The 27068-nt window shown below is 41.2% G+C and overlaps 2 protein-coding genes across 2 annotated transcripts; both read left to right on the forward strand.

The window, feature by feature from the left end:
* The first annotated feature begins 5779 nt into the window (after positions 1-5779).
* On the forward strand, positions 5780-11102 carry LOC145443009 (kelch-like ECH-associated protein 1A). The gene has a single exon (XM_080321002.1). The coding sequence runs from the start codon at positions 6873-6875 to the stop codon at positions 8484-8486; it is 1614 nt and encodes a 537-aa protein (XP_080177128.1). The 5' UTR covers positions 5780-6872; the 3' UTR covers positions 8487-11102.
* Positions 11103-13450: 2348 nt separating this feature from the next.
* On the forward strand, positions 13451-16143 carry LOC145443024 (kelch-like protein 40). The gene has a single exon (XM_080321009.1). The coding sequence runs from the start codon at positions 13951-13953 to the stop codon at positions 15562-15564; it is 1614 nt and encodes a 537-aa protein (XP_080177135.1). The 5' UTR covers positions 13451-13950; the 3' UTR covers positions 15565-16143.
* Positions 16144-27068: the final 10925 nt, after the last annotated feature.

The raw sequence follows: 27068 nt of genomic DNA on the forward strand, positions 1-27068 counted from the left end.
GCTGAAGCTTCAAAGTGATGTTTGACTGTGTTTGAAACACTGTTTTATTGTAGTATGATCTGGTTGTACATCTATTTGGAGACGGCTTTTTAAGTAAGAAAATTATTATTTGGTAATTAGCTAATGACCATTCGTCGTTGCAGCTGATGGGTCTGGCGCAGTGGTTCCCTACCTTTTTCGGTGTCAGGGCCAAATTTAGAATTTCAGAGTACAGTCGGGGCCGCACGAATACCAGGGCAATGAAACGGACCCAAAATAGTCATCAAAATATGAAAATTGGCATTGTTCCGATCAATCGTTTGACGCCATTGGCCATTGTTATAGTCATTGGGTTGCTGCGCTTCAATTGTTCAGAACAATCGACCTTTGGTGGCTATTTCGGAGTAGTTATATTGCCCTGGCGAGATTTCAATTAGTTTTTCGTAACAGTGTGACACTAGCTTTTGATAAAGACCGGACCCATCAAACTATTCGGAAGCTTCGGTCGTGAGCTATAAGACTATACCAATTATGCTGCTTTCGGGTTGGTTTAGTAAGTTAGCTTTTATCGCCTATAGACACGCGAAGCGCGAAGATTTTCTTTAATTCATGATTGAATCGGTCAATATGATCGGGAATTGCTGCCATCAATTTTTATCCTCTCTCTGCTCGCGTAATCAGTTTTACAGGTCGAGCCGAGGGAGGTGTGTTTGAAAAGGTAGGCCCCCTCAATAATAATTAAACATCTTCGGGCGTATACCCGTTGGCAGGAACGAAACAGCACTTCGTCAGCCCCCCTAAAAATATAAAAATAAAAATAAACTTGGGCCTTGGGCTCCCGTAGGGTGATAAACATACCCCTATCACCTTGTTCGCTTTTGCCACGAAACTAGCTGTACCGTTCAGTGAGCCAGCGCGAAGCGCGAAAATTTTCGATAATTCGCGATAAAATCGGTCAATATGATCGGGAATTGCATATATATTGCTATCAATTTCTTGTCTTGGCTGCTCACGTAATCAGATTTACCGGTAGAGCTGGGTGAGGTGTCTTGGAAACTGTAAGGCCCGTTAGTATGATTCCGTAACATGTTATTTCGTGACCTACTGTCTGCTATATCAAAAAATATAGAATCGCCCAAACGTAGGCTTCTAAACTAATAGACGCGCACGATTTCAAGTTGGTATTTTTTCCCTGCGGAATGGTATTTGTCTCGTGAGGTTTAGTTTGCCAAGACAGTATTTTGTATAACTAACGAAGTTTTCGGTCAGCATAAGTAGGGCAGTCCTGTTCGGCCGAGGTTTTCTCGCTGCCGATCGTTATGACACACGTCTTGGAGTCGCATACATGGCCAAAATCTTAATATGTTGTGGCGCAGCAATGGCCAACGCTGATATGCCCAGTGCCCATTTCTATAAATCTTGCGCATTTTTTCTTGGGGATGAGTAGCCTGCCCAAAAATCAAGATATTTGGCAGCATGAAATCACGCCTAGAGCAAAAAGAATGAAACAGATGCATAAATTTTCAAAATGCTCGTTCGAGCTCGCTCTCCATTTCCCTCCCTCCATATCTATAGCTACTGCTCGTTCAACTGGAATGTAATGGCACATTGCATTGAAACAGCAGTGACGTAACCATAGCAGTCTACTCACGACTTCCCTGCAATCCTAATTAAAAACTCCAGACTCCAAGCCAAGCAAGTGTATTTGATAAATATAAATTTTATTTTTTGTCATAACTCGATTTCCTAATATTTTTGGGGGCCGCAAGAAGGCTAGCTGGGGGCCGCGGTTGGGAATCACTGGTCTGGCGTCTCTGATTATAGCACAAGTTTGTGCAACTATTTTACAGCTTCCGGAACTTTCCTAAATACTCAGAATTTATGTAGAATGATGTTTTAAGCTGTTTGAAGGAATTTTACATTGTAACTTTTTCTATTTTTCCATGCTACTTTTTACTCCAACTTTTATCAAGTATAGCGCAAAACGTAAACGCGTGATTTTAAAAACATGCGATGAAACTATTTCCAGTATGGATCTCTCTTTGAGCTATGTGATTGATTAGCTGCATCTCAATGTTGTCTATGACACAATGGCTTGTCAGCTAGAAGTTCAACTACACGTGCTAAGCACTACAGTGCCTGAACTATATGTAAATAGATCGATTGATTGATTCACCGTCGTTTAAATATGAGGCCCTTCCCCAATTGACAGACGCCCAGCCAAGACCGCCGAAAATCACATAATCACTGGTCCCCTTTACAAGCTATTGCCAACACTGAGTTTCACTGCAATGCCTTGGACAATTTATCAGAGCTAGGGGGTTTGGGATGTGGTATTTGACTTGTATGGGTTAGCGCTCTGCTGTTTGGCTTTTTGCGGAAAACTAGTCACGTTATTTTCTTGTTGCTTCTCCCGGCCTTATGTGAAAAGGCAAAGCACCAAATTCGTCAGCTCTGCTGGAGCTGACAGCGAAAAGCTGTCATATAGGTTGAAAACCGAAAGAACATAAAAGTGTATGCATGATCAGCTTATACTTAGCTCATACTGCATGCTTAACATGCTTAACATGATTAGCTTATACTGGCATTATATAAAGAAAATGCGAGAGTTCATCAAAGCAGTGAAGCTTGTCTGATCCATGTATGATAAGGGTTTCCGCATGTAGTAATAAATGGATGCTACCATGGTAAATTTGAAGTGTTTTTAAACTCGTTTTTTGATCCCCGTTCTTCTTGGCTGGGTAAACTCGTAATTTTGTCACCATATACAAGCGACTAAGTTATTGGTGATATTAAACGCTTGTAAGTCGGTTTAAAAGTAATTATGTAGCATTTACACAGCTTGTTTATGAACTCTGCCGCACTATGACGTTACCTGTTTTTGACATCATCAATCCCGCATTCGTATTGAAAATTAGCGTCCGACGCTTATGTAAAATAGTTACAAATTTTGATTTCGCAAGATGTATCCTCACCACTAACGCAAAATGACCAATGACCAGGCATGTTTATTTTTGGCATATGCCAAAAATACCAATACCGTAATAGTTTATTTTTCAGATTTTGTTTTTGCTAATTTTGGCATCGCCATGGAATCACGTTTGTAAACCTGAATTAACCATGTAAAACGCTTTAGTTTGGGTTTTCTTATCTCACGATAGTCTGAAAACGTGCAGTATCCAATCTGCGCCATCACACACCAAGATTAGAAACCAAATTAAAATGATATTGGAGAGCAAATTCATCTGATACAAAACGGACTGCTTCTGCGATATGTAATATTAATAGTTGACTTGCTACGCATGCGAAATTACATCATTCACACAATTCACTATACCACTTGTGCTAGTAATTCAAAAGGGTTTTTGAAGCGTTTAGATCACAGCATTCACTACGAAATGAATAGTTATCACGAGTGTCTTCAATACTAAATGTATTATGGAAAAATCTCCATCGGGCAAGGAAAATCGATGAATGAGCTTGCCTTGATCACAGTTTTTGCTTATTGTACAGTAGGGTTGTCCATAATTTGGAAAATCTTACAAATCCTCGGTTGTAATGTCTTATTCGATAGATTATTGATAAAAAAACGACACTGAGCCTGAAAGAAGCTCACAGAAAGGCCGTTAAGATTTCGTGCAAAGCGTTTGAAAGTAGCTGCCGAAGAATGGGCGTGCCACCGACCATAGAACGGCGAGAAGACTAGTAATCAAGAAACCACGGCTCTTGATTGGATAATCGGCTATGCTTCAATGACCACGTCAGCAGCAGCTTGCTGATTAGGTGAACAAGGAGTCTGCTACTGGCGGCGATTCTGAAAGCGCATTGTATGTAGGTTGACAGATAATGATTTAGGATTGATTAAGGGTACGTTGAGGTACGAAATACATGATGAACAAACAACAGCTGCTTCACAAAAACGTCTAAAGCATGACTGCTTTATTGTGAAAGAAACCGCCGTAGCCTATATGCCTTGTTTTCAACGAGGGAAAGCATAGGCGCTTATGCAAGTGGCGACGGATTCCTAGTTTCAGAAATAATATATCATTATTGAATACAAAGATAAAGCTTAACAATGACACTATAGTTTGTGTGATCTCATTGGGCTCAGGTTGTAGTACATAGTTGAAGTTTTGAAAGCTCTAAGGGTCGGCTGAATCAGCGGGTTATGCTTGGCACTTGTCAGATGCTTGCATCAAACTGTATTCACTTGCAAGTGTTGTCAGAGTCCTTGATGATGACGCAGAAAAGAGGCGTAAAAGTAAGCACATAATATGCTGGATATGATATGTCAAATTCCTTAATAATCGCGCAGAAAAGGGGTGTAAAGGTAAACACAGACAATGCTGCATAGTGCATAGTATCCAGCATAGTTTGCATATCATATCAAGCAGGGTCTGTGCTTGCATTTAAACCTCGTTTCTGCGACATCATTAGGGACTTTGAAAACATTTACAAGTGAATTCAATTTGCTGCAAACATCTGATGAGTGCTAAGCCTAACCGTCTGGTTCAGCCGATCGCTAGAGCATTCAAAACTTCAACTATGTACTGCAACCTGAGCCCAATAAGATCACCTAACTTATAGTGTCATTGTTAAGCTTTATCTTTGTATTCAATAATGATATATTATTTCTGAAACTAGGAATCCGTCGCCACTTGCATAAGCGCCTATGATTTACCTCGTTGAAAACAAGGCATATAGGCTACAGCGGTTTCCTTCACAATGAAGCGGTCATGCTTCAGACGTTTTTGTGAAGCAGCTGTTGTTTGTACATCATGTATTTCGTACCTCAAGATACCTTGAATCAATCCTAAATCATTATCTGTCAACCTACATATAATGCGCTTTCAGAATCGCCGCCAGTAGCAGACTCCTTGTTCACCTAATCAGCAAGCTGCTGCTGACGTGGTCATTGAAGCATGGCCGATTATCCAATCAAGAGCCGTGGTTTCTTGATTACTAGTCTTCTCGCCGTTCTATTGTCGGTGGCACGCCCATTCTTCGGCAGCTACTTTCAAACGCTTTGCACGAAATCTTAACGGCCATTCTGTGAGCTTCTTTCAGGCTCAGTGTCGTTTTTTATCAATAATCTATCGAATAAGACATTACAACCGAGGATTTGTAAGATTTTCCAAATTATGGACAACCCTAGTGAACAAGGAGTCTGCTACTGGCGGCGATTCTGAAAGCGCATTGTATGTAGGTTGACAGATAATGATTTAGGATTGATTCAAGGTATCTTGAGGTACGAAATACATGATGTACAAACAACAGCTGCTTCACAAAAACGTCTAAAGCATGACCGCTTCATTGTGAAGGAAACCGCTGTAGCCTATATGCCTTGTTTTCAACGAGGTAAAGCATAGGCGCTTATGCAAGTGGCGACGGATTCCTAGTTTCAGAAATAATATATCATTATTGAATACAAAGATAAAGCTTAACAATGACACTATAAGTTAGGTGATCTTATTGGGCTCAGGTTGCAGTACATAGTTGAAGTTTTGAATGCTCTAGCGATCGGCTGAACCAGACGGTTAGGCTTAGCACTCATCAGATGTTTGCAGCAAATTGAATTCACTTGTAAATGTTTTCAAAGTCCCTAATGATGTCGCAGAAACGAGGTTTAAATGCAAGCACAGACCCTGCTTGATATGATATGCAAACTATGCTGGATACTATGCACTATGCAGCATTGTCTGTGTTTACCTTTACACCCCTTTTCTGCGCGATTATTAAGGAATTTGACATATCATATCCAGCATATTATGTGCTTACTTTTACGCCTCTTTTGTGCGTCATCATCAAGGACTCTGACAACACTTGCAAGTGAATACAGTTTGATGCAAGCATCTGACAAGTGCCAAGCATAACCCGCTGATTCAGCCGACCCTTAGAGCTTTCAAACCTTCAACTATGTACTACAACCTGAGCCCAATGAGATCACACAAACTATAGTGTCATTGTTAAGCTTTATCTTTGTATTCAATAATGATATATTATTTCTGAAACTAGGAATCCGTCGCCACTTGCATAAGCGCCTATGCTTTCCCTCGTTGAAAACAAGGCATATAGGCTACGGCGGTTTCTTTCACAATAAAGCAGTCATGCTTTAGACGTTTTTGTGAAGCAGCTGTTGTTTGTTCATCATGTATTTCGTACCTCAACGTACCCTTAATCAATCCTAAATCATTATCTGTCAACCTACATACAATGCGCTTTCAGAATCGCCGCCAGTAGCAGACTCCTTGTTCACCTAATCAGCAAGCTGCTGCTGACGTGGTCATTGAAGCATAGCCGATTATCCAATCAAGAGCCGTGGTTTCTTGATTACTAGTCTTCTCGCCGTTCTATGGTCGGTGGCACGCCCATTCTTCGGCAGCTACTTTCAAACGCTTTGCAGGAAATCTTAACGGCCTTTCTGTGAGCTTCTTTCAGGCTCAGTGTCGTTTTTTATCAATAATCTATCGAATAAGACATTACAACCGAGGATTTGTAAGATTTTCCAAATTATGGACAACCCTATTGTACAGCTAGACGTTGGTCAATTATTTTGTATTCTACGTTTTCATGTCTGTATTCAGGTAGATGTTTTCTGTAACCTGTCCAAGAGGCTAATGTTGATGATGTTTTTGTAATATTATAATTGACTAGCTTCTATTTAAAAGCTTCAATGAATGTCTCTGCAATTTTCGAAAAATGTCTGAATGTATTCCACTGTGGAATTATCAATCAATATATATTAACGTGGTTGGTTACCGGCAGTTATCGATACAGGTTATTTTGTCGATGTGAATGATTTGTGTGTACTTAGACTCTAATCATGTGTATTTTAAAAACAGCACCATAGTCCTTAATATAGAAATATCCTTGACAAGTCATTGGTGACCATTATGCAGGTTGTTTGTCAAGATGTGGCAAGACATGCTATGAGGATGCTCGAGGAATTACATCGAATGAAGCAAGATGATGATCATTGTGATTTCATCATCCAAGTCGGAGATGATGTCTATCGTACACACAAAAATGTATTGTCGGCTGGTTCCGCTTATTTTAGAGCCATGTTAAAGTATGACACGAAGGAGAGTCGCGACAGAAAAGTTGTCTTGAAAGATGTGGATTCTCATTGTGTGAAAAATTGCATCGATTTCATATATTCGGGTAAATTTGAGATTCCTGATGGAAGTATCATTGAACTTCTTCACGCCGCAATGATGATGCAGCTGGATGACGTAAAGCAAGCCGTATCTAATATTTTGGAGGAATCAATTACCATTAAAAATTACTTCTCTACCAGAAATGTGAGTGATATTTATGGACTGGCTAATGTTTCTTTGAGATGCAGAATATTTTTACAAGATAACATCATAGAAATCTCAGACCAAGCGGGATTTGAAAGCATTGACAAAGACGACCTTCTCGGCCTTCTGAAGTCGGGAAAATTGAAATTATGGGAAGAAGAAAAACTTGCATTATCGCTCAAGTGGATTGACAAATCTCAAAGTAAAAGCGAATTTTTGCATGAATTTCTCGAAGTAATCAAGTTTGATCTAATATCCCCGGCATATTTGCAACAGATTTTAGAAACTCACCCCCACATAAGTAATGACTCCGAGCTGTACAAGTTATTCACTAGTGATATCTGGAAAGCTTCTATTAAGGCAAAAGAAGATGATGATGCTGACAAATTGATAATTCTTTTTGATGATGACTCAAAATGCCTCCGATCCTTCAATCCAATAACCGAGGAAATAGAAAAGTTTCATGATGCAAAGTTGGAGTTCTCAATGGATTTCACAGCGATTTCTCTGGACTCATATATTTATGTCTTTTGTAAAGCTAAATCTGTTCATCGACTCAATTTTCAGAGAAAAAATTCGAAATGGGAAAAGATGGATGATATGATATGCGACCATGGTTCATCTCCAAGCTCAGTTTGTTTAACCGGATCCATAATCGTTATCGGAGGAAGTGGTTTTACAGAAAAAGCTGATGTCGAAAGATTTGACCCATCTGTAAATCAATGGTTTTTACTGCCAAACAAACCGTCAGCAATTTCCAATGCTAGTCTCGTATCGTTGGATGGTTCCATCTATTGTATCGGAGGTTGGCGAGATGGTGCAGAAGTTTCTTCATTCTGCAGACTCACTCCATCCTCATCAGAGTGGGTTGATCTCGCGCCAATGAGATATCCTGCTGATGGCTGTGGTGTTGTTGCAGTTGACCAAAAGATATTTGTGACGAGTGGGATGACTGAAGATGATATCCTCAACAATGTAGAATGTTACAATGTTACTTCAGCTCAATGGACTTCGTTGTCATCTATGAATTTAACTCATGGCAACAATAGTGCTTATCGCATCAGTAATTGGATTTTTGTAGTCGATGAGTTTGGTGACTCTCATGACATTGAGAAGTACGATTTATGGAACAAAAAATGGTGTAACATGGAAAAAGAACCAAATCATTTGTTCGAAGTTTGCGGATCTGTAATGGTGAAGCTATAGATCACTGGCTCATAAACTGTCTGATGTACTGATCTTAGGGGGTCGTGACATATACTAGCGTGGGCCAGAAACTTACGTGTATAATGTTTAAACATGCATTTTTAAGATCGGAATAAGTTTACTTTCTGTTTAAACTTAAACATATTTGGCAATCGGATTTGAAGCTACATTGTGGCACTAGCAATCATGGTTGTATTCATTATACCAGTGGTTCCCAACAGTTTTAGTCTTGTGGCCCCCTTGGCCGATATTTGAGCTACAATTTCCCCCATATGAAAAATTTGCCTGTGACTAAAAAAGGGTGCTTTTTAATGCACAACCATTTGTTGACTGAGCAATTACTGGCCAAATATATTCAGATATGTCCGAACTTTGTCGAATGCGGACCGCACTACACTTTGGTAGAGTACTGCTAAATTTGACCTGTTTTTTCCCGGTCGGGTAGTCGATGACGAAAAATATATCACCAAGTCCACTTGTTATGGCCTTGAGTCGAATCAATGAATTTGATATGTTTTATGTCGAATATGTTTTTCACGCTTGCTCATATGTCGGCTTAAAAAGGTAAAGAATTTCACCAGCGGCCTTGTGCTGAATTTGGCTGGACTTTTTCCTGCTTAGTAGCAATTTGGTCAATAGGCTGTCGCGGGGCCCACGAAATCGTCCACGAGCCTCACTTTATAAGGGGGTGTAATATTTATGGAAGGCATTTTAAAATACACCCAGCTTAAAATCCACCAAAGAAACATTCAATTGTAAAGAACTAGTTTCTACTTAACAGTTATACCATGAAATTAAAAAAAAAAAGTTGAACCCAGTTTGTTTTTATTTTGAGGTGTACGTGGTGTGTGTTGACTAGCATGGTCATTTACACTAGACCAATTTCCTTCATTTTATTATTCCGTAGCTGCCCACTGCTAGGCTTTTATAAGACACCGTGTACCCGTACACGGACGAGATGGCAAGGAGGAGCCTAGATAAACCCACACCACTTGGGTGGGAATTCTGGAGTCGGACTCGAGCCCACAACCCATTGGTGTTGCAGTAGTGGATTACACCACTGTGCTATCTCAACACACATTTTGAACCCAGTGTATCTTCCGATACAACGCCAAAGCCCAATTCCCCCCTTAAAATTTCCAAATTCCCCCCCCGGTTGGTAACCACTGCATTATACTGAGTGACAGCTTGAATACCGTAATTTTCCCTGTATAATGCGCACAATTTTCACGATTTTTTGCCCTAAAATATGGGGGTGCGCATTATACATGGGTATAACAAGCCTTGAAAAAAATCTCCCTCGATGAAAAACTTGAAATCACTCCTTTCTTCATGTTCGTTTCCAATTGCGCTTCGCTTTCAGCCATCGCACACAGTAATCCGTATTACAGTGTAATGCGCTGCCAATTAGCAGGAAGCGTGTTGCGAATTAATGAGAGTCGTGTTCACAAGCACTCCTGCTGAGTTGGTTTGCCGTTTGTTCGCGAGCGAAATTAGGTCACTCGTAGGCAATCACGCGCAGCAATTCTCACGAATTCATTGTGTTAACAGCAACCCCGAACAATCGCATATACATATACAAGAGGTCATGTGCGCAAGATATATTCGCTTGCGTAATCAGTCGCATCTCCAACAGACCTAGTGCGCACGACATAACCGTTCGTCTGAGCAATAGCATATGTAATAGGCTTCGTGCGGTTTGTTGGCCTAATCTATCTAGCCGTCGACCTCTCAGGCTTTGGCTGCTTGTTATCTACTATCGTTTAAAGACAATTCCGTTGATTGTATAATGATTAGCGATGGTCATGTCATGATTGTTCAACAGTGACATCGCAAAACAGAATGACATCGTGTACTAAATCGGAACTATTCATGTACTGAAATGCAAAGTGCGTACTATACATGGGTACAGGCTTTTTCCCAGAATTTGCATGCTATTTTAGGGGTGCGTATTATACACGGGGGCGCACTATTATTGGAAAATAACGGTAATTATTAAAATAGTTTTGAGTGACAAATTTAAAAGTACAGTTTTGATCGTTTGAGTAAGCAAAGTAAAGTTCCTGCGATCTATTTGTATCAATCAACTGCTAAATCATATTCAATTTATCATGCCAACTTCATGTCACCTCTATCCGCAGGTTGTCAAAATAGTCAGCTTTGTTACTAAAAATAGAGGTTGAAATCTGCCATCAATATCCAAGACATGGCAATTCTATTTCAAACCAAAGTAGAAAACGAATGCATTACTGACCAATTCTGACCGCTGTTCTACACGATATAGCTCATTCAAAACAGGCAAAGTATTTGATGTTTTATTGTATTGTATTGCCTCTATTCCGACAGATGTTTTCAGTCCCCCGAAACAGAAGACAGAGTTGCTGATTTTGCTCCCTCTGGTTTATGCACGATATGTAGCAGTACGGCACCTTCGTAAACTTTTTGAGAAATTATCAATCAATGTAAATGTAGTTGGTTACCGATAGTTTTTGTCAATGCATGCTACTCCATCGATATGTGTGTATTTCCACTCTGTATTTCTCAATATCTGGTGATATAAATCAAATTTGCTTTCAAGACAGTACAATTATCTTAAATAGCCTTTAAAAGTGATTGGTGATCATGGTCATTTGTCAGAATGTGGAGCAACATGCTGTGAATATGATGGTGGAACTAAATCGAATGAAGGAAGATAAGGATCATTGTGATTTTGCAATTGAAGTAGGAAACGACGTCTACTACGCCCGCAAAAATATATTGTCGGCTGGCTCTGATTATTTCAGAGCTATGTTGAAACATGACACCAAAGAGAGTCGAGAGAGTAGAGTAGTTTTTAAAGATGTCGATTCCGAATGTGTCAAAATCTGCATCGATTCTATATATTCCAGTAAAATTGAAATTTCGGATGGAAAAATGATTGAACTTCTTCACATCTCAATCTTGATGCAGTTGGAAGGTGTTAAGCATTCAATATCCGGTATATTGGCTGATACAATTACCGTTGAGAATTATTTCTCCACAAGAAATGTTGGTGATATTTATGGACTGGGTGTTGTTTCTTCAAGATGCAGGATATTTTTACAAGAAAATATTATGGAAATCGCAAACCAAGCTGGATTTGACAGCATTGAAAAAAATGACATTATGAGTGTTTTGAAGTCGACGAAATCAAAGTTATTGGAAGAAGAAAAACTAGAGCTATCGCTCAAATGGGCCGAAAGATGTGAAAAGAAGAAGGAATATTTGTATGAATGTCTTGAATTTTTTGACTTCAATGAAATCTCCCCAACATTTTTGCAACATCTTCTAGAAAAGAACCCCAATATCAGGAATAATTATAAGTTGAATATGTTGATCAGAGGACATCTTCAGGAAGCATCGGTTGAACTGGTAAAAACAACCGAGGTTATAATTCTTTTTGATGAGGAAACAGATTGTATTCGGTCCTTTAATCCAATTTCGGAGAAAACATCCAAGTTCCACAATGCTGGGTTTAGGCGTTTTAATTTTTTCACAGCAATTTACCTCGACTTCCATGTTTACATTTTATGCAAGGGTAAATCCGTTTATCGACTCAATGTTCAAAGAAAAATTCAAAATGGCAAAATATGGAAGACATGATTTGTGAACACGGGACGGATCCTTGCTCAGTGTCATTGTGCTGGTCAATATTTGTCATTGGAGGAAGTGAAATAGGACAATATCGCATTGAAACTACTGATGTGTTGAGAATTATTTCTCTACAAGAAATGTTGCTGATGTTTATGGACTCGATGACATTTCTTCAGTGTGTAGAGAATTTCTACAAGAAAATATAAGAGAGATCGAAAACCAAGCTGAATTCGGTAGCGTTGACAAAAATGATATTATCAGTGTTTTGGAATCGGAGAAATCGATTTTGTGGGAGGAAGAAAAACTGAAGGTATTGCTCAAGTGGATTGAGACATGTCAAAAAAAGAAGGAATATTTGCATGAATGTCTCGAATTGATAGAGTTTGACGGAATCTCACCAACATTTTTGCAGCATCTTCTAGAAACTCATCCCATTATCAGGAATGATGCCAAGTCATATGAGTTGATCCACAGACATGACCTGGAAGTATCAGTTGAACGGGTCAACAAAAAAGAAATGATAATTCTTTTTGATTTGGACGCAGATTGTATGCGATCTTTTAATCCAGTTTCCGAGAAAATAACTAGGTTCCACGATGCGAAGTTTACGCATTTTAAATCTTTTACAACTATCGTTCTTGAGTCGTATGTTTACATTTTATGCGAGAATAGATCTGTTCATCGACTCGATTTTCGAAGAAAAAATTCAATATGGCAAAGGATGGAAGATATGTTATGTCGTCATGGTACATATCCTTCCTCGGTGTCATTGTGCGGATCAATATTTGTCCTTGGAGGAAGCTATGACCCGGAACTAAATTTTGTGGAACGGTTTGATCCTTCTTTAAATCGATGGTTTCTAATGGAAAACAACCATGCAGCAGATTATGGTGCAAGTCACGGGCCATTGGATGATCCTGTGTATTGTATCGGAGGTGGTGGTGAGGATTTTCAGCTTTCTGCAGTCTGCAGATTCACTCCATCCTCATCAGAGTGGGTTGACCTTGAACCGATGAGATATCATGTCTGTCATAGTGGTGTTGTTGCAGTTGATCGAAAGATATTTGTGACCGGCGGTTTGAGTGGAAAAGAGCTCATCAACAATGTAGAATGTTACGATGTCACATCAGCTCAGTGGTCTTCATTACCATCTATGAATGTTTGTGATGAGGGCCATGCTGTTTATCACATCGGCAATTGGATTTATGCGGTGAATTGGTATCACGATTCCGATGACATTGAGAAGTACGATATATTGAACAAGAAATGGTATAGCTTGAAAAAAGAAGAAAATGATTATGCTTATTGGACTTTGACTTTCGGACTCCGAGGATCTGCAATGGTGAGAGTATAGATCAGTGGTACTTGAACTGAGGGCTCTTGAGAATATGTGATATTCTAACGTTGACTGAAAACCTCTTTGAATGATGTCTATGCATGCATTCTCGAGATTCGAGTAAGTTTCTGTTGTGCTGCAACATCAAAGTGATCTTACATATATATTTCTTGTTAAATGTTGGTTGGGTAGCAAGCAATGTTCCATCTAATTTTTTACGGGTCTGCCACACTCACCAACTCACTACGCAGACCCTTGGAAAACAGTGCGTAACGACAAAAAAGTTCATCACTTCGGATTTTTTGTGCGCAACTTGGATTTTCTGTGTGCAGAGACCGTGAAAGCACTGCGTATTTGCGCACATGCGCAGCTTAGAGGGAACATTGGTAGCGAGTAAAAGACATGACTGTGTGCCGTCGCTGAGTTGAGTGACAAAATTATTAATTTAATTTGCAGTATGGTATATCTAATGTAGCCTAGATAGTACTATTATTCATCCTTGAAGACTGGTTGGTGATGATCATGGTGCAGGTTGCTATTAAACGTGCAGAGAAACGTGCAGTGAAGATGATGCAGGAATTATATCGAATGAAGCAAGATCAAGATCATTGTGATTTCATAGTTCAAGTCGGGAATGATGTCTATCACGCTCACAGAAATATATTGTCAGCCGGTTCGGATTATTTCAGAGCTATGCTGAAGCATGATACAAAAGAGAGTCGCAAAGGAAGAGCTGTATTAGAAGATGTAGATTCCGAGTGTGTGAAAAGTTGCATCAATTTCATATACTCAAGCAAATTTGAGATTCCTGATGGCAAAATGCTCGAACTTCTTCACGTCGCAATCATGATGCAGTTAGAAGATGTAAAGGATGCGATATCCGATATTTTGATTGAATCAATTAGCACTGAGAATTACTTCTCTACAAGACATGTTGGTGATATTTATGGACTGGTAGATGTGTCTTCAGATTGCAGAGAATTTCTACGAGAAAATATCATGGAAATCGCAAACCAAGCTGGATTCGGGAGCGTGGAAAAAGATGAACTTCTCGGTCTTTTGAAGTCGGGAAAATCCAAATTATGGGAAGAAGAAAAACTTATGTTATTACTCAAGTGGATCGACAAATGCCACAGTAAAGGGGAATATTTGCGTGAAGGTCTTAAAGCGATCTACTTTGATAAAATATCTCCAGCGTATTTGCAACATGTTATACAAACTCAACCCCTTATAAGCAAAGATTATGAATTGTACAAGATAATTGCTCGATATATTTTGAATGCTTCTAACAAGGCACAAGAAGAAAATGCTGCTTCTGAATTGATTATTCTTTTTGATCGGGAAGGAGAATGCCTCCGATCCTTCAATCCAGTAACCGAGCAAATAGAAATGTTCCACGAAGCGAAGTTTCAGTCCTCGTTGAATTTCACCGCAATTACATGCGACTCGTATATTTACGTTATATGCGAGACTAAATCTGTTTTTCGACTCCACTTTCATTGCAAAAAATCAAAATGGGAAAAGACCGACAGTATGATTTGTGACCATGGTATCTTTCCTCACTCTGTTTGTTCATCCGGGTGCATATTTGTCATTGGTGGCAGTTATCTTACAACAACCAGGGACGTGGAAAGATTCGACGCATCTGTAAATCAATGGTTCCAGCTGGAGAACAAACCTACAGTGATTTCTGATGCAGGTCTCGTATCATTGAATGATTACATCTACTGTATCGGAGGTAAAGGGGAGGATGGCAATTTTGTTTCTTCATTCTGCAGATTCAGTCCATCGTCATCAGTGTGGGTTGACCTCGAGCCAATGAGATATCCGCTTGATGACTGTGGTGTTGTTGCAGTTGATCAAAGAATATTTGTGAGCGGTAGTTGTAGTATTAATTCTGTCGAATGTTACGATGTCCTTTCAGCACAGTGGACTTCGTTGTCATCTATGATTCGTTGTCGTGGTTGGACTACTACATATCTAATTGGCAACTGGATTTATGCAGTAGATGAGTGTGGCCTTTCAGATAATATTGAGAAGTACGATTTATCGAAGAAGGAATGGTATGACATTCGTTTGAATGCAGGTCCGTCATTTTGTGTATGCGGAACTGTAATGGTTAAGGTATAGTCACCGAGCTGGTAAAAGTTGTCCGCGTTACGGGTCCATTAGAGATCACACCACATATTTACACTCTGTCCATTTTCGACGTATCAGCACTACGATTATTCAAATTAACTTGAAAAGGTACATTAAGTCGAGATGGGCTGTAACTTTTAAATGTATCTTCGACTGCTTAAAATGACTGATGACACTTGAAATTGATGAAGATTTACCTACGATAACACGGGCTACTTCTAGGCCTAAGATAATCACACCCACAGAAGCTTTGCAGACTCATCACAAAACTAGCTGAAATATTTCATTACGTACCAGCGAAGTATAGTTTTACCCCAAAACTTGTAAAGTAAGATTGGTCTTGAAAACATCACCGCTTGGATGAGTAGTGCACATTGAGAGAACCTACTTGAGTTCTTCAAAAATATTAAGTAGTTCGTTTTGATGACTTCCGACTTTTAGCATATATCACTCTGTATGGGCCGTAGTAGATTGTTATGAATGATATGGAAATCGCTTTCGGAGTGCTTGAAAGATTTGTATATAACGTTTCTTTTCCTAACACCAGTCTTCCCAGCAATTTCAATGTTTCATAATAAATTGCAACTCTGCGATCACGGTTTCTGTTGAACTCCTGTCGATGTGTCCGTGAACAGGGCTTTCACAATGAAATATTTACATATACATGTACACATGCCAGGTTAGAGTTGGCAAGGCTTGAAGCTGACTGAAGAGTTTGCCTTGGTGATGATAGTGGTGCTCAACATTTTAGCTTGTGGAATGGTAAAATTACAAAAGAACTTCAAACAATCAAAATCGAATCAGAAAGACAAAAGCACGCAGGCAGACTTGGGTAACTGGATAATTGTAGTCTAATTGCACTAAATTAGAGCGAAGTGCCAGTAATCTAATTCTGATCCAATTTGGAAAAGCTGAAAATTTTCTAGTTGTCCATAAGTCTGTACGCAGGAGTGTAGATCCGGATTGTGATTTCGCATTGAAAGTAGAAGATTAGCAGGATTTTCCACTGAAGTATGAGAAATTAGTATGATGTCAGACGACCTTTTTTGGACTCTAAAAACCCTTCATCCAAAATTTTTCGGACACTGAATTTCAAATGGCAAGGTGGAGCCGGTTGGATTCGGAAATTTGCGAATGAGACCATCTCTGCTCTCCGGTGCCTCAACCGTTATTAACTGTTTTATCAGTTAAGCGTCTATACTATATTTGGTATCATATTTGCTTTCACTGTGTTGCTGTAATCATAGCCATGCCGCAATCATTGATTTACTCGCTGGTTGATTAACTAATGAATTCTCTCTTTATCTCTATCTCCCTCTCTCACTCGCTCGACAATAAACAATAACATTGAGTAGGAGAACACGCTTCTACTTGATGGTATCGAGTTGTAATGTTTATTCGACAGCCAATCGATGTTTATGGTGACTTGTAGTAGTTTTTTCTTGTAGATATAATATCCTTGTAGTAAATGAAGCGATGAACGTACGGGCCGCAAGTCATGTCGTAGCGTGAGACGGAGACAAACCCTGTACCGTGAGTCGGTAAAAAACCAAAAACTGCAATAAAAGTCTGTAAAGTAAAGACACCTTCCCAGATTCCAGTCAGTGACAACGAGTGAGGGATAGATTACAAGTATACGATATCTGCATACGAGAAAATATAGAGTAAACAGAGCTCACGGTCTACTTATGTTTTATCCTATTTCAAGATGTTGCAAGTTTTATATACTAAACTGTCTGAAAGCCAGCCTACAACTCGTTAACGACGTTTAGGACCAATAATATATGAAAACTAGACATATTTTTAGGCAAAATTTGACGAAATATTTCGCTTATAGCACTATTTGGTAGTGAAGTAGATTATATCAAAGTCAAATTTATTCAAGAAGAAATCCAATAGTCCAAATCAAGTTGTGGTGAATTAAATGGAACTAGGCCTTGCAGAAACTTTAATAGAACAATGTGTAACAGGAATCTTCAGTCATATTTGCAGTCTGGGTTGACTTTGGAGGAGAACCACTAGTAGGCCTACGTATTGTTGGAAATTATTAGACTACTTGTATTTTTACTTGGCATTACATTGTAACAGCGATAGGCTATTTGTAGGGGCGTATCTAGCCGAAAAAAATGAGGGGTACCTTCAGAATAGGGGGTGTTTTTAAAAGGACAGTGTGTTCCTAGTTCTAACCAATTGATCAGCTTGAATGTATGCAGAAATGCAGATATTACTACGGTCAGATAATCTTACTGGTTTTTATGACTGCCTCTTCGCGTATACAAAATTAAGTACAACTAAACATAACATTGTAACCCGTAAGCGAAGATAACAGCATAAAGAGAGACTGCGAGGTATCTTGACCTTAATTACCAAAGCGAGGATGTTATCACAAAAGTGCGCGCAGATCATATCACAGCACATCGGGAGATCTCTCCATGTTGCACTCATATACGAACACTCGAACAGTGAAGATACGCAAATGAATGTTTTCGTTTGTATCAATTGTTCAGCCTGTTTTTGCACATGATCTCGAATAATTTTGTTCTAAATCAATATGATATCTACTGCATGCCAATATTTTTGTGTGTGGAGATGTTGAAGACCAATTAACGATTGAGCTTGTGCGATTGCATCACATGAATAACAGTGGCCCGGCGCAGGCTTAGGCTCGCATTCAAAATGCATTCCTAAATGTGTTTGCGGTTCAAAAGTGACAATGCGAATTGTAGAGACAAAGACTATAGCTTTGCGTTATTACAACATTACGTTGCACAATGATGTAGAACTATTATGCGCCGCAAATCACAAAGCGGCCTAGCCTCCAATGTTTTTACTACTGACTAAGCGCGGCAGACTAGATCACTACTGTAAAATCACAGGGATACCATCATGAACATAATTATTTACGGTCAAAACCCTTGAAATTTCACTCTCTAGCACTATATACTTGCAATAAAACGTTTGTATACTTTACATTGGGCTGATTTCCATTTTTGAAAGTCCACCGGTCCGCCAAATATTTTTCGAAATTTTACCGGTCCGCGAGGTCAAAAAGGTTGAGAACCACTGATCTAGACTTTAATAACCGCTTCAGATTACCATACTTCGTTATTGGCCCTCTCTGGCTAGATGCTCATTGAGCCGTTAGCCAACATTATTAGAAGCATGTCAGCCACAATTGGACTTTGCTTTACTATGTGTTATCTGTAATTTCCAGTTTTTGCTTAATTTATTCTCATTGAGTACACACTCTCAGCGTATGTACTTCTGTTAGTACATGATGAGTTTTCTTTTGCATAACGTGTTGGGTCTTGTGTTGTCAGATTTGAATTGTATGTATTGTTTATTTCATTTGTTTCTTGTTACAGAGTTCGGTGAATAAGTCCTATCTCTAGGTCAGGGGTCGGCAACCTTTTGGTAGTTACGGGCCAAATTTCGAGTGTACAACTTTTTCGCGGGCCGGAATTTTTCATAATACTATATTTTATGCTCACTTCGGTATATTATCCTACATTGCTGCAATCTCAATCATACCTTTAACAAAACACATTTATTTACACTTCAACAACGCAGAATAAATGTGACAATTGACGAAGCTTGCTTTGTGAAAGGTTTTCAACTTCTGGTAACAAGTCAGATGAAGCAAGAATCTGACCATATTTTAAATGGGCATCCGAAATAGTGATCTTAGCTTGCTCTTCGTGAATTTCATTGTTGAAAGCTATTGTTTAATGCGTACGTGCTACCAAATATCGATGCACTTTCTTTTGCATTGTTGGTCGAGCTGGGATAAAGACCAATTTCAAGAAGGTACTCTAAGTAAAGTCATGCAGCGATATGCTCTTTGTATGAAATTTGTCATTCAATTCAACTGCATCGCATTTAAAAATGGCCCATTTGAAATTTTCAGGCATTGGTATTGGCGTCCACATTAAACGGAGTACTGAATAGTCGGAATTTATTTTGTAGAGAAGGAATTTAGGAGAAGCGGGTGAATATTCAGTAATTAAATTTCGTATCACAGTTACAAATGTAGTGTTGGTACTAGGTTTTCTCTCCTCCGGTATAGGAAATCGTGAGCGTAATTTCTTTGTCTTGTTGACCTTCCCAGGGTCGCAGATTTGTTTCGAATGCGCATCAACATCTCATGTATTCAGCTGTTTTCCCCCCAAGTTGCAAATTCAATTTGCTCAGATGTGACGTTAAATGTACAAGGAAAGCAAGATTAGATAACCATTTTCGATTACAAGATTATGAGTCGGCGATATTTATGTTTTCGAGGAGAGTTGCTATTTCATTTCTCGGTTCGTACACTCGTGCAAGCATAGCTGCTCGACTTGATGCGCCAACATAGCAGATATACAGGACATTGCCATATTAATTCTCTGCTTCTAATATTATCTGGCATAAATGTTGGTGATTCAGTTTGTGAGACCAAATCATATAAACAGTTTTCATCATTGTGGCCAAAACACTATTCAGGTTTGTTTTCTTGGCGCACAATGTTTTCTTGGCGCACAATGCCTTCTGGTGAATTTAACTATAAATAACTAACCTACTGTAGTAGCGTGACTGACGGTCTGTCTAATATACGAGACGTGAGTTCTCAAGCAGCCATGTATTCAGTGACGACCAAGCACCGAAGCACCTGCGATGTCGTCACACCCTAGTGGCGCCATAGAGCTACCACTACATCTCCCTTCTCGGGACAAGCACAAATGCTTATAAGCAGCACAAACATATACAACGCAAGCACAGAATGAAGACAATAAACAATCCGAATTGAGGCAGTTAGCGGTACAAAGGTATGAAGCAATTGGCAGGCAAGAGGTGAATGAAGAACACAACATATTTACACACACTACTCCTATAACTACATCAGTACTCCTCGATGTATCTACGAGGTGCGGTTCTGTTCCGATCCGACCGTCGGACTATCGCCGCCTCATGATGGTCATCACGATCGACACTAGTAGCGCTCGAACTGCTATCTCATCCCTGATCGGGAAATTTGAAGAATTCAGCTGCCTCACTGGCGGTAATGTCGACGCCTTCTTGCGGGGCATTCTCCGTCTGGTATCTCCGCACCATTCGGCGATTTCTTCTGAAGGTGCCACGCCCAGTTCTGATAACCAAGGATCTGGGTTGAGTGTCAGTGTCAAGTTTTTCCACAACACCTTGCGATTTGCAGTCCGGAATCCAAACGCGATCTCCCACCTTGAACCTCCAGGTACTACTCTGTGTCTTTTGTTGTAATCACGAGTAACTCTGCGTCGGTAATCTGCTTAAGCTTTCTTCACGGCGGTTCGGTTGACAGACTTGGGCAGAAGATCGTCTGGATGACACGGTACTCTTGTTATTAGTTTGCGGCCCATGCTCAATTCTGCCGGCGAGTAGCCGATAGCCAATGGCGTGTTGCGGTATGTGAGTAGCGCCAGATATTCATCGTCACATTTTCGCAGAAGGTTTTTGATGGTCTGAACGGCAGGCTCAGCCTCCGAGTTCCCCTGTGGATATCTAGGTGAGGACATGATATGTTCAATTTTCCAGCTTTCGCAAAATGACGCAAAGTCGCGGGAAGAGAACATAGGTGCTCCATCGGTGACCAAAGTCTCGCAGATGCCATGCCTACTGAAAATCTTCTTGAATTTCAGAATCGTCTCTGCTGCGTTCACTGTTTTGGAGACTATGCAAATCTCAATGTCCCTGGAGTAGTAGTCAACGGCTAGCAGGTACATGGAATTCTGGTATTGAAAGAAGTCGGCACCAACACGGGACCAGGGTCTCTCTGGGAAGGATGCTGACAGCATCGGTTCAACCTTTTCTCGCTGATGCTCCGTGCACTTTTCGCAATTTCTGACGGTTTCTTCAATGTCCTTAGAAATTCCAGGCCACCAGCATGACTGTGATGCATTGAGTCGGGATTTTGTCACCCCTTGGTGAGCATCATGAAGGTATCTTAAAACGTCTTGTCTCAGCGTACAGGGGATCACCAAGCGATTCCCTTTAAGCAGCAGTCCTTCATAAGTAGATAAACAGGCTCTATCATTCCAGTATGGCCTAAGTGGGCCATGCAGCGTCTCTTTGCATTTCAGCCACCCTGAGGATACATATTGCATCACTGTGCGCAATACGTCATCTTTCTGGAGCTCTGAGCGAATTCCATCCAACTGTTTACAAGACGCAGGAAGGCTGGATGTGACGGCATTGACATAGGCTTCTGTCTCATTATGAAGGCCATCAACGTCCTCGAAAGTTGGCAACGGACAACGAGACAATGCGTCAGCGGTATATAGCAGTTTCCCAGGAACATGAGATATGGTGAAGTTGAACTTCATCAGCCGCATTCGAAATCGTTGCACTCTGAGCGGAAGCTCATCAAGAGTCTTTGTTGACAAAAGTGGAACTAATGGTTGGTGATCAGTCTCCACGCGAAGTTGATGCAAGCCGATCAGGAGTTCCTTCCATCTCTCCATAGACCACGTTATAGCAAGGGCCTCCTTCTCGATTTGAGCGTATCGTCTCTCTGTCTCAGTCAGCGATCTGCTAGCATAAGCGACAGGGCGTAGAGAGTTGTCTACCTGACGTTGCATCAGCACAGCTCCAAGTCCATAACTGCTGGAGTCGGCAGAGATAACAGTTTCCTTATCCGGGCTGTACATAGCAAGAGTCACATCCGAGGACAGCTCTGCCTTAACCTGGTCGAAGGCCAGCTGTTGTTCAGCACCCCAGAGCCACGAAGTGTTTTTCTTCAGTAGATCCCTCAGAGGCTTTGTAAGCTCAGCCAGGTTGGGTGAGAATTTCATGAGTTGATTGGTCATTCCCAGAAACCTTCTCAGTTCCGGGACGTCTGAGGGAGCGGAGAACTTGGCAATCGCCTCAACCTTTTTAGGATCCTTGCCGATGCCATCTTTACCAACAACATGTCCAAGGTATTCCAGTTTAGTCGCTGAAAAGACACATTTGTCTCTATTCAATGTAATTCCCTCATCTCGGAGTCTATCCAGTACAAGTCCGAGGGTGGTATTGTAATCCTGTGGTGAGCTAGCAATTATGATGTCATCCATGTGACATATCACATTGGGGATGCCAGCAAGCACCTGATTCATTTTCCGTTGGTAGACTTCGGGTGCGCTGGCGATACCGTATGGAAGCCTCTTGAATCTGAACCTCCCATCAGGGGTGATGAATGTAGTTAACTTACGACACTCCGGTTCAAGTTCTATTTGATAAAATCCACTATTTGCATCCAGTTTGGTGTAAACAGTTCCTTCGGCAATCTTCCCCAGGGTGCTCTCAACTGTCGGCATAGGGTAGAGTTCCCTATCAACAGAATCATTTAGTTTCGTTAGATCCACACACATGCGTATTTCAGAGTTTTTCTTTGGTACCACAACGATCGGTGCGCACCAGTCTGTTGGCTCGTTGACAGGCTCAATTATGTCCGCCTTTTGCAATTTATTTAGCTCAGCAGTCAAACTACCAAGCAAAGGAATGGGAACTCTGCGAGGTACTTTCAGGCTAAACGGTTTAGCATTCGCCTTCAGTTTGATAGAGTACTGTCCTTTCATTTTTCCAACTCCTTGAAAGAGTTCAGGGTAAGCTTTCATGACCTCTTCCTTAGACCGAAGCGAGGGAGTTACTGCACAGTCTACTGCACGGATGCTAACTGTACCCGGCACATCTTGCAGGAGTCCGATTTTGAATGCCCCTGGGATACCCAAGAGTAGTTTAGGCGTATCCCGGACAACGTAGACCTTTTCCACAACGGAGTTATCCTCAAACCCGAGCGTCATAGCGACATAGCCAAGGGTGGAAAGTTCCTTATTCCCTGCAGTCATCAAACGTTTGTCGGAGGGTCTGATGGATCCATATTGACGCTTGTATATGTGCAAGGGCATGACTGATACTTGTGCGCCAGTATCAACGCACCATGTAAGCAGGTCAAGGGCAACCTTGAGCTTGACAAACCAGCCAATATCTTCCGCTGGTTCCACCGTGCTAATGGTCAGCCCCTGGTGTGGGATTTCAGGCTCCATGTTAACTGTATCGGTATTGGGAGCACTATCCAAATCTACAGCAGCAATCACGGATCCCACAAAGACTGGTGCGATGGGACTTGAGCGTCCGTCCACATCGTCTTCACCAACAGTATCGGATTCCACGGAGCGTATATTTGTCTGAGCAGAAGCACGGCAGACAGTTTCGAAATGTCCTGTTTTCTCACACACCGAGCAATTGTAATCGGCAGCAGGACAGAAAAATCTACCAAACTGGTGCTTCTTACCACAGTATTTGCATTTTATCAGCGACGTCTTGGCATCCTTTCCATCCTTCTGTCGAGCAGTAGATCCTGTTTTTAGTGGAGGTTTCTTTGTGACTGTATCAATCGTAGCAGATTTATAGGACGCGACACCCTGTTTGACGTATTCGCGTTTATCGATGATCGATTCAACTTTGCTCAGTGTCAAGGTTTTCGGATCCTCGGCGAAGAGTTCTGACAAGGTACCGGTGTCCATACAGCACAGAAGGAGTTTATCCATAATAACTTCCTCAAGACACCTCTGCGGATGATAGCAGCACTTGGCTGCAGCTTCGCGAACACGGAGTGACCATTGCAAAAAAGACTCGTCCTCCTCCCGTTTCAAGAATAGCCAAAATTTCCTTCGCATTCTGAAGCGATCATCACGAAGCTCAAAGCACGCATCAAATTTCTCAATGACTAGTTTGTAGTCATTTTTATCCTCAGCAGGAATGTCTTGATCATTTTCTCGTCGAGCAGGAAGCCACGTGAGATTCTTGTAAATTGACTTTCCCTCCGGACCAATAAGACTCAGGAGGTGTCCTACCTTGACGCAGTCATCCTTTTGTGATAATTCTGCAGCACAGAGATACGTTTCAAAGTCTTCCTTCCAATCAACCCACGCTTGAGGCGGGTTGGTTCCAGCCAGTGATAATGGCTTCGGGTGCAGTCCTTGCAAGGCAGTATATCCACTAGCCATAATTCTGAGTAGCTAAGTAATTGCTATCAGCTGCTTTTATACTGCTGCCACCATGTAGTAGCGTGACTGACGGTCTGTCTAATATACGAGACGTGAGTTCTCAAGCAGCCATGTATTCAGTGACGACCAAGCACCGAAGCACCTGCGATGTCGTCACACCCTAGTGGCGCCATAGAGCTACCACTACACCTACAGAGGCTAGTTATCTATAATTAAACAGTGTAAGTTTGAGATTTTGTCATTGCGTCTGAGATGTTCCAAGGGTTTTTGGCGGGGGGGCATAGCGTATAGTGGTGACGATGAGCGCCTACCAATCCGGCGGTCCGGCTCGATTCCCGTCGGAGGTTTATCTGGTGTCCTCTTCCCCCGCCGTCGTCGTTCTTACGACGACAAAAAAGTCCAGAAAAAGACCCGAGAGAAGAAAGAAAGCACTCACTAGGTATGGAAAGAACTAGTAGAAAGGGCCGCGACTTCAACAAGATCAACATAGAAAAGAACTGTGATATCCGGCACTCTAGGCCGGGGTGGATGTTAGAATGATAGGATCGCAACTGCGTGTCGTTCGACATCCTCCTATCTGTTCATGACATCGCATTGTGTCTTATCGCATTGCACATTGTGTATGACTTGTTCAGATGAAAATATAACTCAACGATTGATTGATTGATTGATTGATTGATTGATTGATTGATTGATTGATTGATTCCAGCAAGCAGAGGAAGGACACCTTTATTGTCACACCCCATCAGAGTGGTAAACCATTTAAAAAGTATGGTACACCTTCGGTTGCGAGATACACCCGATTGATAAGTAGCCTACTGATGTAGTCTACTCTGCAGACAATCTCCATCTCCTACTTCAACCACCTTCGTTTTATGGCGTAACAATAGACTAATACCACGTAGTCTACTTATATCGTAGCAATGCCGCATTCTTTCCAAGCAGTGCTGCACTGCAGATTGAAACTCATTATGAAATGGCGGGCCGTATTCTTGTGATAACTAATTATGATGTCGCGGGCCGGACGATTTCGCTTAGCGGGCCGGATCCGGCCCGCGGGCCGTAGGTTGCCGACCCTTGCTCTAGGTCAAAACAATTTATTAAAGTTAGCCGATATTCATGATTATGACCTTGTCATTGGTGCTTTGAAGGAGCTCAATGTGAAATAGAAGAACACCACTGCGGCTAGGCATGGATTGTTGACTTGAAAACAACTGCCTGGCGAGACTATGGACAGTTCTGTCATTCTACTGCAAAGAATGTGGGTGTCGGGCAGTTTCTGCTGAACAAGACCGGTTGGAGGTAATTTGCGATGCGTTGATCGCGTGATTGCAATCTGCACCAATTCACGAGAGACTTCTGGAAGAAAGCGCGTTGACTTTCGGTGATGCCTACAAGAAGACACAAACAATGGAAATCACTTCTAGGGATTCCGATGCTTACCAAACTACTTCGTCATGTGCGACAAGTCTACATGTGCCGAGACGACAAGGTTGTAATGAAACCCAGCATGAAGATCAGAGCCCTCGTCGAAAACCAACCTCTTCAAAGCCGCTTTGTTATTTTTGTGGAGACGCTATGCATCCTCGTGTGAATTGCTTGGCAACAGATGTCGTATGCAGATATTGTCAGATCACTGGCCATAACAATCTCGCATTCGAAATCTTCCCTTTATGAATACGGTAAGCGCCTCAATACAAGCACACGGGAAATAGAATTTGACCCGCAAACAACTCGATCAGCTACGGATCGATCAGTATGCAATGTTAAGGTTGTCAATTTAAACGCTTCTTCAATCTTCATTGACGGATACTGGTCCTGGGGAATGTTTCATGTATCAACAATTTGGTGATGAATATAGAAAAAAATTGCATTGCTCATTGCTCATTGAATTCTCGACATCTTCCCCGCGGCCATTGGGAGGATGTGTTACTGGACGCTCTGCTTTCTATTCGGTTGCACTCCTCACGTGAGAATGTTTTGTCACTCACACTGGTCGACAAATGGCACCTCCATTCCGTCGTGGTTGTAAAAGCTTGAAACCATGTCCTATTTACGTCAAGCGACATGAAGGATGAGTCCTTGGTGGACAATGCGGAGCTTCTCAAACCATACCCTGCTTACGCCCATGTCCGACTTAACGTTGGCAGATAAGCTATGGTATCGGTTCGGTATATGTCACCACGCAGTACCACCGTCGAAACTGGGAGAGCAGAATTCGGTAACTACGGCGAAGATTGTCCGGTTGGACAACTCCCTAGCAAATACGCCGCGATTTGTAATGACGCTATTGCCACCAGCACCGAGGGCGGGAATAACGAAAATCCGCAACCGAACATTGAGCATGAAAGACCACTGTTTCGTCCTTCAACGCGTGCTCGGAAGGCAGCAGATCAATACGAGGCAGTATGTATCTATTATTGACAGCGTATCACATCCCAGTAATTGGTTCCTACTAAGTACGCACACCAAACGTATGTAGTCACTTTAGTACGT

This window comes from Botryllus schlosseri, chromosome 1 (genome assembly GCF_051294905.1).
Source record: "Botryllus schlosseri isolate E-star chromosome 1, Bs_hap1, whole genome shotgun sequence".
NCBI classification, from domain to species: Eukaryota; Metazoa; Chordata; class Ascidiacea; order Stolidobranchia; family Styelidae; genus Botryllus; species Botryllus schlosseri.